Below are 14,516 nucleotides of genomic sequence, written 5' to 3' on the forward strand. Positions count from 1 at the left end.
AGGAGAAGATAACAATATACATCACGTGCCCCAGAAGGCCATAAGAGACGAAAAGAAAAAGAAAGATAGGTGAATTCGCGCCATGTCAGAGATTACAACCAAGAAAGAAGATCACGCTTTATACAAGCAATCCAAGAACCCCGTAGCGAGCTCCACAACGATACTCTTATCGGGCAACGAGCCCGCAACACCGTACAGCGCCGCGGCATCGCCCTTCTTGGCTCCCTTTGCGCCTTTACCCGCCGCGACCCTCTGCATCTCCCTTTCCCTCTCTTCGCGCACCACGGCCTCGAGATCAGCGAGCAAGTCGTCCGCGGCGGCGACGATGGGCAGCGTCACAGCGACGTGGATAGCAGGCGGGTTCTGCAGCGCGTTGAGATGCCAGCCGCGGGCGCTCATGGCGTCTGCGACGTCGTAGATGTCCAGCGAGTCGCTGGTGAAGGCGACGACGCTGACGAGGGGTTTGCCGATGATTTTGAGCTCGTTGGAGAGTACGTCGGTGCTGCGGATGTGGTCCGCGATGCGCTTTGCGGCGCCGACGATCTTGTGGCACGAGTCGATGTAGCCGCTTTCGCCCACCGTCATCATGCTTGCCCAGCAGCCTGCGATGAGAGCGCCCGGGCGCGACCCCGCCATGTTCGGTGAGGCGTACACGCCGCCGGACCAGTCTGGAGAGACGAAGTATTGGTATTTGCGCAGAGTGGAATCGCGGTAGAGCACGGTGCTGTTGCCTTTGGGCGCGAAGCCGTATTTGTGTGTGTCGCATGAGATCGAGGTCACGCCTTTGACTCTGAAGTCGAAGGGTTCGCTTTCGTAGCCGGCTCGCTCGAGGAAGGGCACAAGGAAGGAGCCGAGGCAGCAGTCTACGTGTAAACAGATGTTGCGTCGCGAGGCGAGACGGCCGAGGGCGGTGATGTCGTCGATGATCCCGTGAGGGAAGTTGGGTGCGCTGCCGACGAGGAGGACGGTGTTGCTGTTGATCAGGCGCGAGACATGCGAAAGTGAGACCTTGTAGCTTGGTGCTGGGCAGGGAACGAGGTGGACGCGGATCTTGAAGTATTCTGCCGCTTTACGGAACGCAGTATGAGCGGTCTCTGGGAGGATCCTGTTGTATTTGTTGTCAGCAGATAGACCGATATGTCGATTCGTCACTTCTGCCACTCACATCTCCGGCTCGGTGACGCCTCGCTCGGCATACGCCCTCTGTCTCGCGCTCAAGACAGCCATGATGATACTCTCGGTTCCACCACTGGTAGTGACACCAGCGCCATCCTCGGGAGCATTGAACAAAGCAAGCACCATAGCGACGACCTCGGCTTCCATTTTCCTGACAGCAGGAAAGACATCCGGATGAATGGGGTTGGCAACACCAAACTTGCCAAAAGCTTCCGTCTGCAGATCACACAACTCCTTGCCTCCATGATACACAGCTCCAGACACTCTTCCGTCTTCCCAGCGTGTGTGCTTCATATCGCCCAACTTCTGCAGCTCCGCCCTCGTCTGCTCGAGTCCCCATCCCGTGGTGGGCAGGGACGTGTATCTCGTGACTCCCGGACCTGATGGAACCAGCTTCTTGTCCAGACCGGCCAGAGCGACGTCGATCTCCGCTTGCACTTTGCTCCTCACACCCGGCAGTCGCAGGAAGTAGCTGTACAGCTTGCGATGGATCGCTTTGTAGACATGTTTGATGGTTCCGGTGGGGCCAAAGCCGTAGAGATAGTAGAGGGCGAACCGGGACCAGCGGACGATGAAGAGAATGAACAAGATGTTGCGCAGACTGTCGCAAGGGCCATCATGGATCAGTCCCTCTGTTCCTTGTGCTCTAGATTTTGTGCATATGATACTTACACATCAACACTTGTGCGAGCGACCTGTCGGCGTGCTGCTGGGCTGCTGACGTCTATGGATAGTCTGCTTCGCGCCAACATGATGGCTTTTCCTTTATTTATTCGAATACTCTAGATATGTTCAAAGTGTCTCACCGAGTCATGACACAGAAGCAATGTGTTCACCCTTTCACAGTAAAATAAAGATATTCTGTCCGTGGTGATAACTAAGGTATATGCAGGCAACTCGTATCATGTGAGGCAGAGAGGCGTAAACTCCACGGGGAAACTGCGTCTCTAAACTCCGTCTCGACACGTGGGCCGGCGTGAGCAGCACAATGGGAATCTACGTCCTCCCTGAAACCTCGAATACACTCGACATACAATATCCTCGCACGAGCATCATAAGTAGATTTGTCTTTCCATTCAATCAATATCTAGTCTTCTTCATAACTCATTTGAATGACGAGGTGCATCCAAAACAGAGTACAAAGACAAGACAAGCCTAAGGTATCCCAATCGATGGCAGATGCTGCACGGAGCAGCGCTGGCATCTCTTCATCCTCCCTTTGTCGTACACCATGCCTAGACCCAACATCACCGTCGTCACCCCCGTCCGTCTAGAGAAGAAACATGACAGCTCTCGGTTCCTCAATGCGTAAAAGAAAAATAAATAACAGGTTAAGTCGAAAGAAGAAAAAACGAACATGATATAAAGCATATTACATCCTGATAATGCAGCAGCCGCGAAGTTGCTAAAAGCCAGAAAGTGCGCCAAATCGACACTGAAAAACAAAAGGTAAGCGACGATGCGCCAAAGTCCCGTAATAATAAAGCGTCGGAACGGTCAGCCGAATATTCGTAGATGGCGCGGAGCATCTTTGTTTCTAGCGCTCATCGTCGGTGTTTCGGGAATCATCTTTTTTTTCGGTTTTCTGATCAAGTGGTCATGTTGATGCCATGAAGTGTACAAATGTCAGACGGAATGACCACTTCGTCAGTGATGAATGCATGCTGCGACTCAATACTATGCAATCTCCCCCGTCACACTGATCGAGCTCAGTTGACAGTAGGAGCCCCAAAACGCCGAGTACACCAGATATTGCACTAGATATTCCATTTCTGCATTGTCGAAATCCGATCATGAGCCCTTGTAGGCGCTGCTCTTGCACGAGTCAAGGAATGCGTTCTTCGGCCATTCGTAGCCTGCGTCCTCCCTGTGGCTGTGTCAGTAATAGTTTCTCGCGCTGAAAAGAGCTCTGCGAATTCTTACCAGGAAGTCATGTTGAAATTCTCGTAAGCTGCGGGATGCTTGGCGATATAGTCGGTTGTAGGGTAGCCCACAGGATCGCAAGTCATCTCGCCAGTGCTATCCTGGTAGATTCTGATATAATCAAACCTCATCGTGGCAGGCATGTGCTCTCCAAGACCAGTCCAATTGAGCATGGCGAAACTGTTCGAGAGACCGAAGTTGGCAATGATCGACATGGGTTCCTCAGGGATGACTCGCTGGCCTATATTTCCATTCGGCCCGATTGCTTTGCCTGAGAGCTTCCAAGTCGGTGTGTCTCCGATGAACCATGAAATGTACCCATCCGCACCAGGCTCATACTCGAACGCGTAGGTCTGATACGCCCTTCCGTCATACCAGTTGTTGTTTAGGTTTGTCAAGGAAGACAGCGCCTGTTGGTAAACACCACCCTGATAACTGTTCATCATGGTGATGGACTGGTCGTACACTTCGATAAACTCTGTGTCAGGTCGGTAGAACACATCGAATGGCGCAACCTGGAAACTTTGCGAAGCTTGTCCGATAGCAGCACCGATAGGCGGGTCGAGGTATCCAACACTGGCTTCCAGAGCATCGATCTCTGCAACATATCGAGACTTTCCAGGACTCGGGTGTGATTCGCCGTCACAAGTACATGCCGGGAGTCTCATACCAGGGAGACCATTCACTCCACTGGGATCACTTTGGTTAGGGGTAATACCTGCATCGCAAATATCGGAGTAACTGTAAGGCCAGGTTCCGTCCGTGGTCGAGGCGTAACCAGGTCTGCCGAGATTGCCCATGGTCCAGAAACCGGGCCAGAAACCAATTGTGTCACCAGCACCCGGGAGAGAAATGCTCGCCTCGATGTAGCCTCCCTTGAAGCAGAGCTTGTTCCAGGATTGCAACATACCAGACCGGTAGTTGAGGTTGTGGTTCTGGAACGCGTCGAAGTGGAGGTTAAGGGTTCCATTGGAGGTCGAGATGGCGTCTGGATCATACCATTCCAAATCTTGAGTCACACCATACCAGAGATCCGCACCCTGGAAGTATGGGTCGTCGCCGTCGAAGAAGGTGCGACCGTCGTCCTCAAATTCGTCGGAGAACTGGAGTACAGCATCAGTATACGGCGGACAGCGAATGATAGAAGAAAGACATCAGCGATCATGGGCACCAAACATACCACAAGGTTCATGGTTTTACCATCGACCGACTTGCGTGTCATGGCAGATTTTGGTGTAGCAGGATCTACCAGGCCAGTTCTGACATTCTTCAAAAGGGCGACACCACTCTTGATGCAATTCGGATCTGAGGTACACTCATCGAAGTGGGGCTCGGTATACCGCCTCACATAAGTACTGCGAACACATGTTAGCGCTGATCTCTGTCAAATCGGAGGACGAATCGCTTACAGAATGGGATATCCGATGAAGAGGAAGCATATGCCGAGTGTGATGAGGATAAGACCACCCAGATTCACTATACCACGTTTCGAGAAGAGCTCGGCGCAAGTTATACGTGGGATCTTGTCGTTGGGATCGGGGTTGTGTAGGTAATCGTCTTTCTCGACGTCCTCTGGGAATAATAAGAGTCCTGCAGAGGGCAGGATGTTGTATTTTTCAGATACGGTCTGAGTGTTGACGCCGTCATCGTCACTACCGGCACGCGACGGCGCTCTTGAGTCATCAAATGGTGAAGCGAAAGGACCCAGCCGACTATCTCTGCTTCCCGCCGACTCGGAGCTCCAACTGGTGCGTCGTGAGTTGTACCCACTGGCACTCGGAGAGCGCATGGGTGACTCGTCATCGTCACGGAATCTTCGACTCCTTGTTGATCGAGGTGGGAGGAGGAGCTCAGCGGACTCGGCAGGAGTCTGACCTGTGTATAGGCTGTTCTGCGAGGCCTGTTGCCGTAATGATGGTGTGGTGGCACCGGTCTGTGGAGGGATGAGAGAGCGCGACGAGGGCTGTCTCGCCACCGCTTCTTGAGGCAGGATAGGCGATGAGTTGTCGCTCATGTTGACGTAGTCGCCGCTTTCTGAATTGAGACGGATGTGAGGGGGATGTTGGTTGTCATTGGGCGGCGATGAACCCGGTGGAAAAGACATACTGTGTGTGTGGAAAGTGTGATGGAAGACTTGATGAGGTTGTCTTGCTACCTACTGCGGAAGGCAGAGGTTGAGTGAACGGTAGACCGGGACGACGATCTACAATTGCCGTAACGACAGAAGGTCAAGACAATAACAAAACTTCAGGCGTGGCCTGCTCGCAGGGGGGCCGGAATGCCGAAGAGATCGGACTAATGCTTTGTTGTGCGAGTCACAAGGAGAGAGGCCAGCCCTCAGCTTGCGCGAACGAGAGGCGTAGGGTATGCGACAGGGATTGATTGTTCAGAAAGAGCGAACACGCAAACAAGTCCAAGTGAGTATGATTTTTTGGGGAACACAGGAAGAAGACAGGAGATGACAGAAGCAGTAGTGTTTGGGGTTGTGTGAGAGTGCGTGTGTACAGTAAGATGAAACTCCGTCAAATGGCCTTATGCCTGGGCATACGCAAACAAGGCCGGATCGTAAAAGGCGTGTACTGTATTTGCGCCTCTTTCTATTCACTGCGACAGGGAGGCTGATTGGGGCTAGAGATGCAAGCACTCGCGTTGACCAATGGATGCGACGAGACCAAACCAGTAGTGGGTCTCACGGCCGACGACGGGGGCCGTGCAATGCGACCGCTTGTTGGAGCCGATCTTACACTTGAACAATGCTGGCAATCACCGGGGTACCTGAGGAGAGAGGGTGCTGAGCGCTGTGAAACAATTACACCTTGCAGATCTACACCGTTTATTGATTGGGATGATGACGATAAAATGCTGCGCGAAAGAGAGGGAAAGAGTCAGAGTGCGAGAAAGCGCTTCGTCGCAGCGGGGGGACGAGTAACGGTAAAAAAGATTACTTCACCGCGAGACGCATCACCGGAGAGACATGGAAAAGACAGTACTGAGAGCGTGTCCTCTTTTTTTTTGCCACTTTGCCGCTTGTGCTCTCGTTGCGACGCTGAAGTGGTGGGAGTTACGCAGCTAGACCCATTTCGCCTCCAAGCAGCAACGAGGTCAACCAAACATAGCTCAATATGTGACGCCGCGACTCTTGGCTTAGTTGCTTCGAACCAGTACATCCATGATTGTTTCCCCCATTACGGACCTTGTTTTCGCTTGCAGTACCGGCAGCGCCCCTGAACCTGTCAAAGCCAATTTATTTCCAATAAGATCTGAGCTACTTATCGAATGTACCCTTTGAGAAGGTACGTCGAGAGGGGCTTGACCTACTCGCTAGATGCACCATGTCCTATCATGAAACCGCGGCCGAGTCGTGGAAACAAAATTGCCCTTCGTGGGCCTTCGTGGGCATGTTCGGTGTTGCTGACGACCGATCTCTTACCTGCTTCCTCACATTCGGATCCTATTATTTTTTGAAATGGTCCGTGATTGCCGTTGCGGAGTTGGTTATGACCAATGCGATGGTGCAAGGGCTAGCAATGCCCTGCACTTACGTACGCGTACTGGTGCAGATCCCATATCGCGGAAACCGTCGTGGTTGGCAAGCAACATGTAAGGTACTATTTTCGTGCGTGTAGGTGTGCAGATACCCTTGACGCTATCATTCTTACATGATTGTCTATAAGCATGTGTCTATACATATATGTATGCTGCTGGTGCTGCAGGTTTTCATCCGCAACGGAAGAATCTTTTCGCATTCCTCCAAAGCAAATCTCCACGTCTTCTCCATTGGATCGCCTGACTCCATTTGAGAACGGGCACTTTGCGGCTTGCACGTTCGCGTGCTCTATCTGAAGATTTCATCAACTTGTATTAGTGACCTTTTATCGATACGAACGGAAGTTCCTTGAAATTATGCAGGTTCCACTCTCGGTTCGTGCCACCTCATTACAGTACAAGTCAGACGAAAGCTTTAGCGATGGCATTCGCAAGTCATGGATTGGGATCACCCGACTGTCTACATCAGACGAATCAATGCTCCTGGCTCATACGCGTCTTGCTCGTATTTTGTCCGTTTTCTATGATGTCGCATTCGACACGAAATCCTACCTCAAAGACGCATCCGTGTCTCAAACAGTCGAGTGTGCGGGTTCGCACCATATATGAGAACAAGACACCGCACAAATGATTTGTTGTAGACCGAGCCTGAATAGTGTGCTTCGAGAGTACCTTACCTTGACCTACGGTAGGCATGAACTCTAAGACTGGACCGAGTCCACGAATCGTTCTACATTCTTATGCGACCTTGATCGCATGCAAAAGGGAGAGCCTCCTAAATCGGTCTGCAAGAGCCTCGCCATCCCCTGACATTTTGATGAACACTGTGATCTCAAACATGATCAACTTTCTCTCCGGACGGAGGATGATAGACAATGAGATCTCGAACATATAAGGGGTGCCAAGTATCGCCTTTTCTGCGACCTTTTTCCGACTTGTGGGACTTGTGGATGTCCGTCGCATCAACCCTAACACGGAGAGCAAAGCTGACAATAAGACAACATGAGTCTCTGAAATGTCTAGAGATTGGTCAAGTATTCTGGTAGGATGTCTCCTAACCACCTTTACCGTGTATTCTTCTTTCCCACACCAATTGTTCTGCGCGCTGTGTCTATCAAATCCCACCTGTCCGACTGTTTCCTACTCTTTGCCGCCGCTGCCGCCCCCTGTCTGAGGCAAGCATTATTGAAGGCAGCAGCGATCGCGGGTTTTTGTCACACTGCTTCTTCCGCGGTTCTCGAAAAAGTAGAACAGACACTCCAGAAACATAATGCAATTGTGTGAGCGTAGCCTAACGACTTGACCTACGGATGATACAGGGTATGGCAGAACACAGGGACGAGATTATGTTTTACGGCATTGACCTGTACATGAATGCTCGACGCTCTTGTATATCTACTCTTCAAGTCTTCAGGTCCTATACATTAGATTCACTACTATGTTCTTAGAGATGGCGCGATTGTCCAGTTTAATGCTGCATTGGCTCGAAGACGACGACTGCAATCACAGGTACTGTGGAGCGTAATTGGACTCATAGGTCTCTCATAGCAAGGCAACTTCCGCGGCACCACCGAATCATCAACACTTTTCTCTTGTAGATATCGTACGACCAAAGTCAGACTTTTGGCTCTAAATTTAACAGGTTGGACTTTGGCTAACATGGGTAGTTTTTGATAGAGTTGTCAAGCATCAATCACACCGTGGTGCGTACTATTGGCGCTACTGAGCAGGAAATCTAATATACATGTTTACAAGGTGTCGGCGAGGAGCTTGTTCATCTTGGCGATCTTGGAGGAGACACTGAGGTCAATGGTACGGTCGCCAATTTCGACGACAAGACCTCCCTTGATGTCGGGGTTGACCTGTCGGATGTTCTTAGTATCTTGCGCTGCAGGACTGTGGCATTGGTAGCGGCCATGAAGGGACTCACCTTGGGGACGACCTTGAGCTTCTTGCCCTGGCCAACGTATTGAGACTTGGAGACGGCAGTCTCGAGCTGGCGGAGGATCTTGGCGTCAAGAGGCTGTAACACAAAACTGATCAGTATATGCTCCCTAGTCGTGATTATTCTTGCAGGACCGGTCGGACGCGACATACAGCGGCGGAGGTGACAACGAGCTCAATCTCGCCTCTGAAAGCGCCCATGAGGGTACCGAACTGCTCGGCAACACCCCCAAGGATGCTCAGTCTGTTGTTCTCGGCGAGGGTCTCGAGGAAGTGCTTGACAGTGTCACCCTTGTCGGCAACATTGATGTTCTTCTGGAGCTCGGCAATAATCTGGGACTTGTCGGCGGCGCTGAGAGTGGGAGCAGTGAGGATCTCCTGGAGTTTGGCGTCGTTCTTGAAGAGAGCGGCGAGCTTCTCGAGTGCCTGAGCAGTGCTGTCGAGGGTCTGCGTCTTGACTGCGGCGGTGTACTGTGGGACACGATGGAGCGTCAGATACATGTTCCGAATCCCGCGTTGTTCTCCCCCTCCATATCCATTGCTTTTTCTCCTCCTCGATTCCTTCTTTCTCCTGCATCTTCGGATGTACGTACGAGAGCGCTGGCGTAGGTGCCGTCAAGTCCGAAGAGGGCGACCGGAGGCTTGGACGAGGCAGAGCTGGCGGCGGCGGCGGCGTAGGACCTGACGGAGATTGGGGCACGGAAACCTGCCACGCGGGCGGTGCGGACTGCGATACGACCAGACAGCATGACTGAAGACGGGTGAATGACGGTTTGCGGTATAGAGAGGTGCCAGAGCGCCAAAGCAGCAGTACATTCAATCCGTTGCAGAAGCACCTTCCGGATCTTGCTGGTCCGAGCTTGCACGTGACATGGTCCCTCCCCAGCATTTTCCTTGCTGTAAGGCAGGCACGCTCTAATTGCTGTACATACATTCACCAGGCTGCGACAATGCGGTCATTTGGGTTAAAAGTGTAAAATCTGATTGCTACTAGAGAGTGAACATGCTTGTGTCTGATGCATCTCAGAACAGCTGAGTAGAAGTGAAAGTGTATCAAAGAAGAGAAAAAGAAAGAAAGAAAAACGATCGGAAATGCCCTCAAGGCCCCTTTCTTGCGAGGAGAAAGTCCAGCTTCCATTCACATGCCTGTAACACGACTGTCGTACCATTGCTCCTGTCCACCTCTTCCGTCAATCAAGGAGATGTAGTTCAGTAACGCCGTTCAATGCCATGGCTACCATAATGTCACCTTCACTCGAAGACGGAGCCACGCTCACGTTTTCAACCGAAAATGGAGAAGTCCTCGGAATCAGAGCTCTGCAAAAGAGCGATGTAGGACAAGCGATCAGCTTCACCAACGAAGATGCTACTCATGTCGCTCTCGGCGAGTCCAGCGAGCAGGCCTTGACGGGTAAGGTCGCTGAGGGCAATGGCGAAGTTGCTCTTGATGTCCTCCTTGGGGTTGCCAGGCTCACCGGCTTCGATGACAGAGGAGGCGCTCGAGATGGTCATTTCTTCCATCTCAGTGTTAATTAATCCCTCGCCTGCGATTGGGTCCTTGCATTCGCTTTCGTCCTTGCCCTTGCACATGCTACATGTCGAATCAGCACCTTCAGCCAGCGATCTTCAAAGGTCATGACGGGACTTACGCTGGAATTGAGATGGGGCCGGGGGCTGGTGCTTTCTCAGCGATGCCATTGCCCTTGTCCTCGACAAGCTTGCGTGGTAGAGTAGATGGGCTTCCCGCGGTGCCTTCACCCTTGATACCCCTGACAAGTCTGCGGCGAGCAGGGGTTGGGCTTGCCTCCTCACTCTTCTTCTCGTCAGCGGTGGCGACGGTCTTTTTCTTCCTGTAAGATCTCTTGGGACGGGAAGGCAGACGGGGTCTCCTTGGCATCATGCCAGACCTAACGAAGGAAATCAAAGGTAAGTCACACACAGGTCTGCGACGAAAGGAAGGCAAAAGAAGAACATACCAATCCTTAGAGACGGTAACGTCGGGATGATCGCCGTCGCTTCTGCAGTGAATGGTCTTCACATGCCTGCGCAAGAACCAAGGGTACTTCCATTCATGGTTGCGATGCTCATCTTCTTCGCAGTATCCGCAGAAGCGCTCGCACTTATCAACGGTGAGCAGACCCTTTTCAGGCCAAACGTGGCGATGTCTGTCAAGACGGCAAGGCATCTTGAGGGGTAGGAGAAAGGATGGATGAGTCAATGAGTGGTGTGAGTATACGATTAACGAGCAGAGTGACACTTATCAAAGGATAAGTGAGTAGGTGTGCGTGTGAGTGAGAAGAAGAAGATGATGATGATGAAGAAGAGGTAGAAAGAGGTAATACCGACAGGGCGATATCGCTAGCGCTATCGACAAGCCGGTTAAGGTAAGTGAAGACAAAGTGAATCCGGTTAATCAGATAGCTGGGGGATGTGTATGTGTAGGTGGCGAACTGTCGACGAGAGAGGAAAGGCGAGTCCTTCGCTCTGTGATCGAACTTCTTTTTGTAAGAGCCCCCTTTTCCAAACCTGAAACACTTATCTAAGTGGCGGAAAAGGAGCAGGCTGGTCGTAGCAGAGTTTTCATCTTTTTTCTCTTGCATCTCATTGTTGCTGTCTATTCTCTCTAGTCTGGCTGCCTCATGGTATTGTGGTTTAATGGTGGCGGCGGTGGTACTAGCGCCGTGGCCCTGAGAGGACATAACCTCCTTACCCGCCACCTCATTCTGGATGAGCTCAATGTCGGTTTAGGAAGGATCGATGAACTCGTAGTCGTATATCAGTGGTTCGTAGTAAACTGAAGAGAACTTCGTGGATCGGATTCACGAGATGAAGTCAAGATAAGCCCAACATCGGCGTACCTCGGCGCCGAGGTTTTTCTATAGCTTTTACTATTACTGATGCTCTATCTATCATTCAAAAGGCGGTTGCGATTACTGAGCAAGCATTGAAGGCACTAGATACAGAGAGAGAGAGGTGGGCAAAGGGATGTGGGACAACGAGATCAATCTCATAGACTATAGATTCTTGGATGCACCGCCAGCGCTGTGAAGTTAATGGCGACTGCTGAGCAAGCATCAATGGCATTAGACAATTCTATTGCTGCTTGATATGTCTTGACAAAGGTGATTGCGACTACTGAGCGAGCATTGGAGGCACTAGATCTAGAGAGCAATGCAGGGGCTGCGGGTCATCAAGATCATAGTCTTAGACCATAGAATCTCAGATGTGCTTGCCAATTATTATACGAAGGTCAATGGCGACCGCAGAGCGGGCATCGAAGGCCCTGAATATAAGGAGCATTCGAGGCACTAGATATGATGAGCGATTAGCAATAGGACTTGTCGGGCAATACATCAATCTCCTAGACTATGGAATCTGAGATGTGCTGCTAATGCGAACGGAGGCACATGTTGACCACAGACTTCGCATCTCTGGCCTATTTCCTCATCTTCGCCGTGCCATCGAGCGTCGTCATCCTCATCCCCATTCTCATTGAAATCTGCAATCATGTCACCACTGTGTCCATCATCCAATTCATGACCCCCTCGCTCATCCGACGATGGCGCTTCCGCTCTATCATTGTTTTCAGACTCCCTGCCCAGAGGCGGCGACAAGCTCCGATCCTCCCTAATCCGAAACTCACTCGAGACAAGTTCCTGCCGCTTGAACATATTCCCAATATCCCTCCCACTAGCAGTCCTGCTACTATCGCTCGCCGTCTCCGCCATGTTCGTCACAGCCACATTGACCAGACTCAGATTCCACCCGGCCTTTTCGGGGTGCAGTCTGCGGAAGGCGGGGATCAGTGCTTCGAGGACTAATTTGTCGGCGAGTGCGTCGATTGAGCTGGAGAGGTTGAAGACGAAAGTCGGCAGTGGTGCCGAGTGGGATATGCGTTTGAAGTTGCGCGTGCGTGTGCCGTCTGGGTTTAGAGGCGAGCGGGGACGTGTGGAGAGACGAATTGTACGCGGGTGCGCGAGCCATTTCTTGCTTGTGATGTTGCGCTGTGGCTGCGGCTGCTGCTGCTTCTTTTCCTCTTCAGGGCTTGTTGATTGCCCGTCCGGAGAGACATCTGGTACTCCTGTAGCGTCGTCTTCGTCGGTGTCCGTGAGGAGATCTATACGCATGCGCGTGAGCAGACTGCGACCGAGATTGGTGAGCTCGGCGATGACCTCAGCCAACGTGTCGAGACGAATATAGCTGTCTTCAATGCTAATCTGTCGCGGTACGAGTCGAGCCCATGACACTTCAGTGTCGTCTACACCGTGCAGCAGCTGCCAGACTTTCAGTCCGATCCCGTGTACTGATCCAGGCCCGCCGAGTAGTTTCTCTAGACTCTCTGGGCTGCTGTCGGGGTGAAGGCGGACGTCGCGCACTGTGACTTTTTCTAGAGTGCCGCCGTATACCAACCCTTTATCGAAATCAGCGGGTCGGTCAAGGGCTTTTGCGCGGAGCTTTTGTGCTAATTTGAAGCCGATTCCAGGTATCTTCCCGATCTCGTGGCCATCGATGAAAGTGGTAACATTGCTGTCTGTACCGCCTATGGACTCATAAGGAGGGACCATGGTCGTCTGGCCATTAGGCTTGTGTAGATTACCGACGAGTTTAGACAGTAATTTGGATGTTGAAATCCCAGCAGTAGCAGTGTAGCCCTTTTCATCCTCAAGTCTGTGGCGTATATACATTGCAAGATGGGAGCCGAGACGAAGACGCATCTCCAGCTCTTCGTTTCCATGATCTGCCGCAGCTGATGTCTGTTCTTCTGGGTAAGAGTATCCAGCAAACGCAGTCGCATCAAACTCAAATCCCTGGGTAGGATCGTCTTTAACAATTTGGAAAAACGACGACTGGAGAGCATGACGATTCAGCAGGTCCAAGTTATAAGCCACAATATCAGTGACATCCAACCAGACCTCATCGAACCCAAGTCTCTCGACCTTGCCGTTCCAAGAGAACTGCTTGAGATAGCGATAGAGCAATTTACTCGCGTCCCGAAAGCGACTGATATCTTCGCCCAGCACAATCACGACATCGGGACATAGCTTCTTCGCCTCCGTGATGAGTTGAAGCTTGTGTAGCCCGTGTCGACGTGCTTCGTAGTTACATGTCACGATGATTTGTTTTTGCTGGATTGCTAGAGGACAATGTTTAAGTGCAGGGTTCTCGTGCTCGACTACTGATGCGTAGAAACAATCGTAGTCCTGATGTATGTGATTAGCAGGTGGCGATATTTGATCTTTGATCAAAGGGCTTACGAAATGTATTATTATCCTTCCATCCTTGCGTGCAGGTACAGATGGAAGCCTTGTGCTTTGCATATTTCCATCATGTCCCTTTTTTGATCACTTCTATGTATTTTTATGGCAATCGCTCCTCTTGCTCCATTCGTGTAAATGATTGAACCCTCACGTCAAGCGGGAATCGGAGTCGCGATATCTTGCCAAGCGGAGTATATACGCTGATGACAGGGCGTCCGATAAGACCACTACACGATTCCAACATACGTTTCAAGATGGACACATGACACGTTCATGTCCAGGAACAGAACAACAGAGCTCATCAAACGTTCAGGATGAATCCGAGGAAGCGAGAAAGTCGAAGGCGTACGAGGGGAACCCTGTCCAATTCTATACACGCCGATGTTTTGTGAGCATTCCTTGACGGTTTTGATAGTGTGATACTCACTCGCTGTGTGGAAGTGATCATTCCGCTGTGAAATTACAAGCAATCTACACTGGTTGCCATTGTCAAAGGGGGATCGGCAAATCATGTGTGCTTTTGGCATACCTCATCAAAATACGTCACGTCGTGATAATGCTATATAGAATCTGAACGCACTGGGGTTATTCTGCACCCTATCAGGACAAGAAAGCATACAACACCAGAATGACCGGGAACGATACACACCTCGGTCTACCATCGACTGA

At 51.4% G+C, this 14,516-nt stretch overlaps 4 protein-coding genes across 4 annotated transcripts, besides 1 other annotated feature; all 4 read right to left on the reverse strand.

Annotated features, from left to right (window-relative positions):
• Positions 1–111: 111 nt before the first annotated feature.
• AAFC00_002119 (uncharacterized protein) lies at positions 112–1,928 on the reverse strand (the record flags this gene model as incomplete). Its single annotated transcript, XM_069341398.1, has 3 exons — positions 112–1,105; positions 1,166–1,777; positions 1,849–1,928. The coding sequence occupies 3 exons, from the start codon at positions 1,926–1,928 to the stop codon at positions 112–114; spliced, it is 1,686 nt and encodes a 561-aa protein (XP_069201473.1).
• Positions 1,929–2,967: 1,039 nt separating this feature from the next.
• AAFC00_002120 (uncharacterized protein) lies at positions 2,968–5,203 on the reverse strand (the record flags this gene model as incomplete). Its single annotated transcript, XM_069341400.1, has 4 exons — positions 2,968–3,043; positions 3,100–4,202; positions 4,280–4,454; positions 4,509–5,203. 4 exons carry the CDS (start codon positions 5,201–5,203, stop codon positions 2,968–2,970), a joined length of 2,049 nt encoding a protein of 682 aa, XP_069201474.1.
• Positions 5,188–5,203: a sequence feature (Short protein (AAFC00_002120, KAL1305201.1) was converted to a misc_feature.).
• Positions 5,204–8,393: 3,190 nt separating this feature from the next.
• On the reverse strand, positions 8,394–9,338 carry AAFC00_002121 (uncharacterized protein; the record flags this gene model as incomplete). The annotated part of the gene is made up of 4 exons (XM_069341401.1): positions 8,394–8,507; positions 8,576–8,668; positions 8,743–9,060; positions 9,183–9,338. The coding sequence occupies 4 exons, from the start codon at positions 9,336–9,338 to the stop codon at positions 8,394–8,396; spliced, it is 681 nt and encodes a 226-aa protein (XP_069201475.1).
• Positions 9,339–11,942: 2,604 nt separating this feature from the next.
• AAFC00_002122 (uncharacterized protein) lies at positions 11,943–13,907 on the reverse strand (the record flags this gene model as incomplete). Its single annotated transcript, XM_069341402.1, has 2 exons — positions 11,943–13,790; positions 13,845–13,907. 2 exons carry the CDS (start codon positions 13,905–13,907, stop codon positions 11,943–11,945), a joined length of 1,911 nt encoding a protein of 636 aa, XP_069201476.1.
• Between the last annotated feature and the right edge of the window lie 609 nt (positions 13,908–14,516).

Source organism: Neodothiora populina (genome assembly GCF_041146345.1).
Source record: "Neodothiora populina strain CPC 39397 chromosome Unknown canker_contig_14, whole genome shotgun sequence".
Classification (NCBI taxonomy): Eukaryota; Fungi; Ascomycota; class Dothideomycetes; order Dothideales; family Dothioraceae; genus Neodothiora; species Neodothiora populina.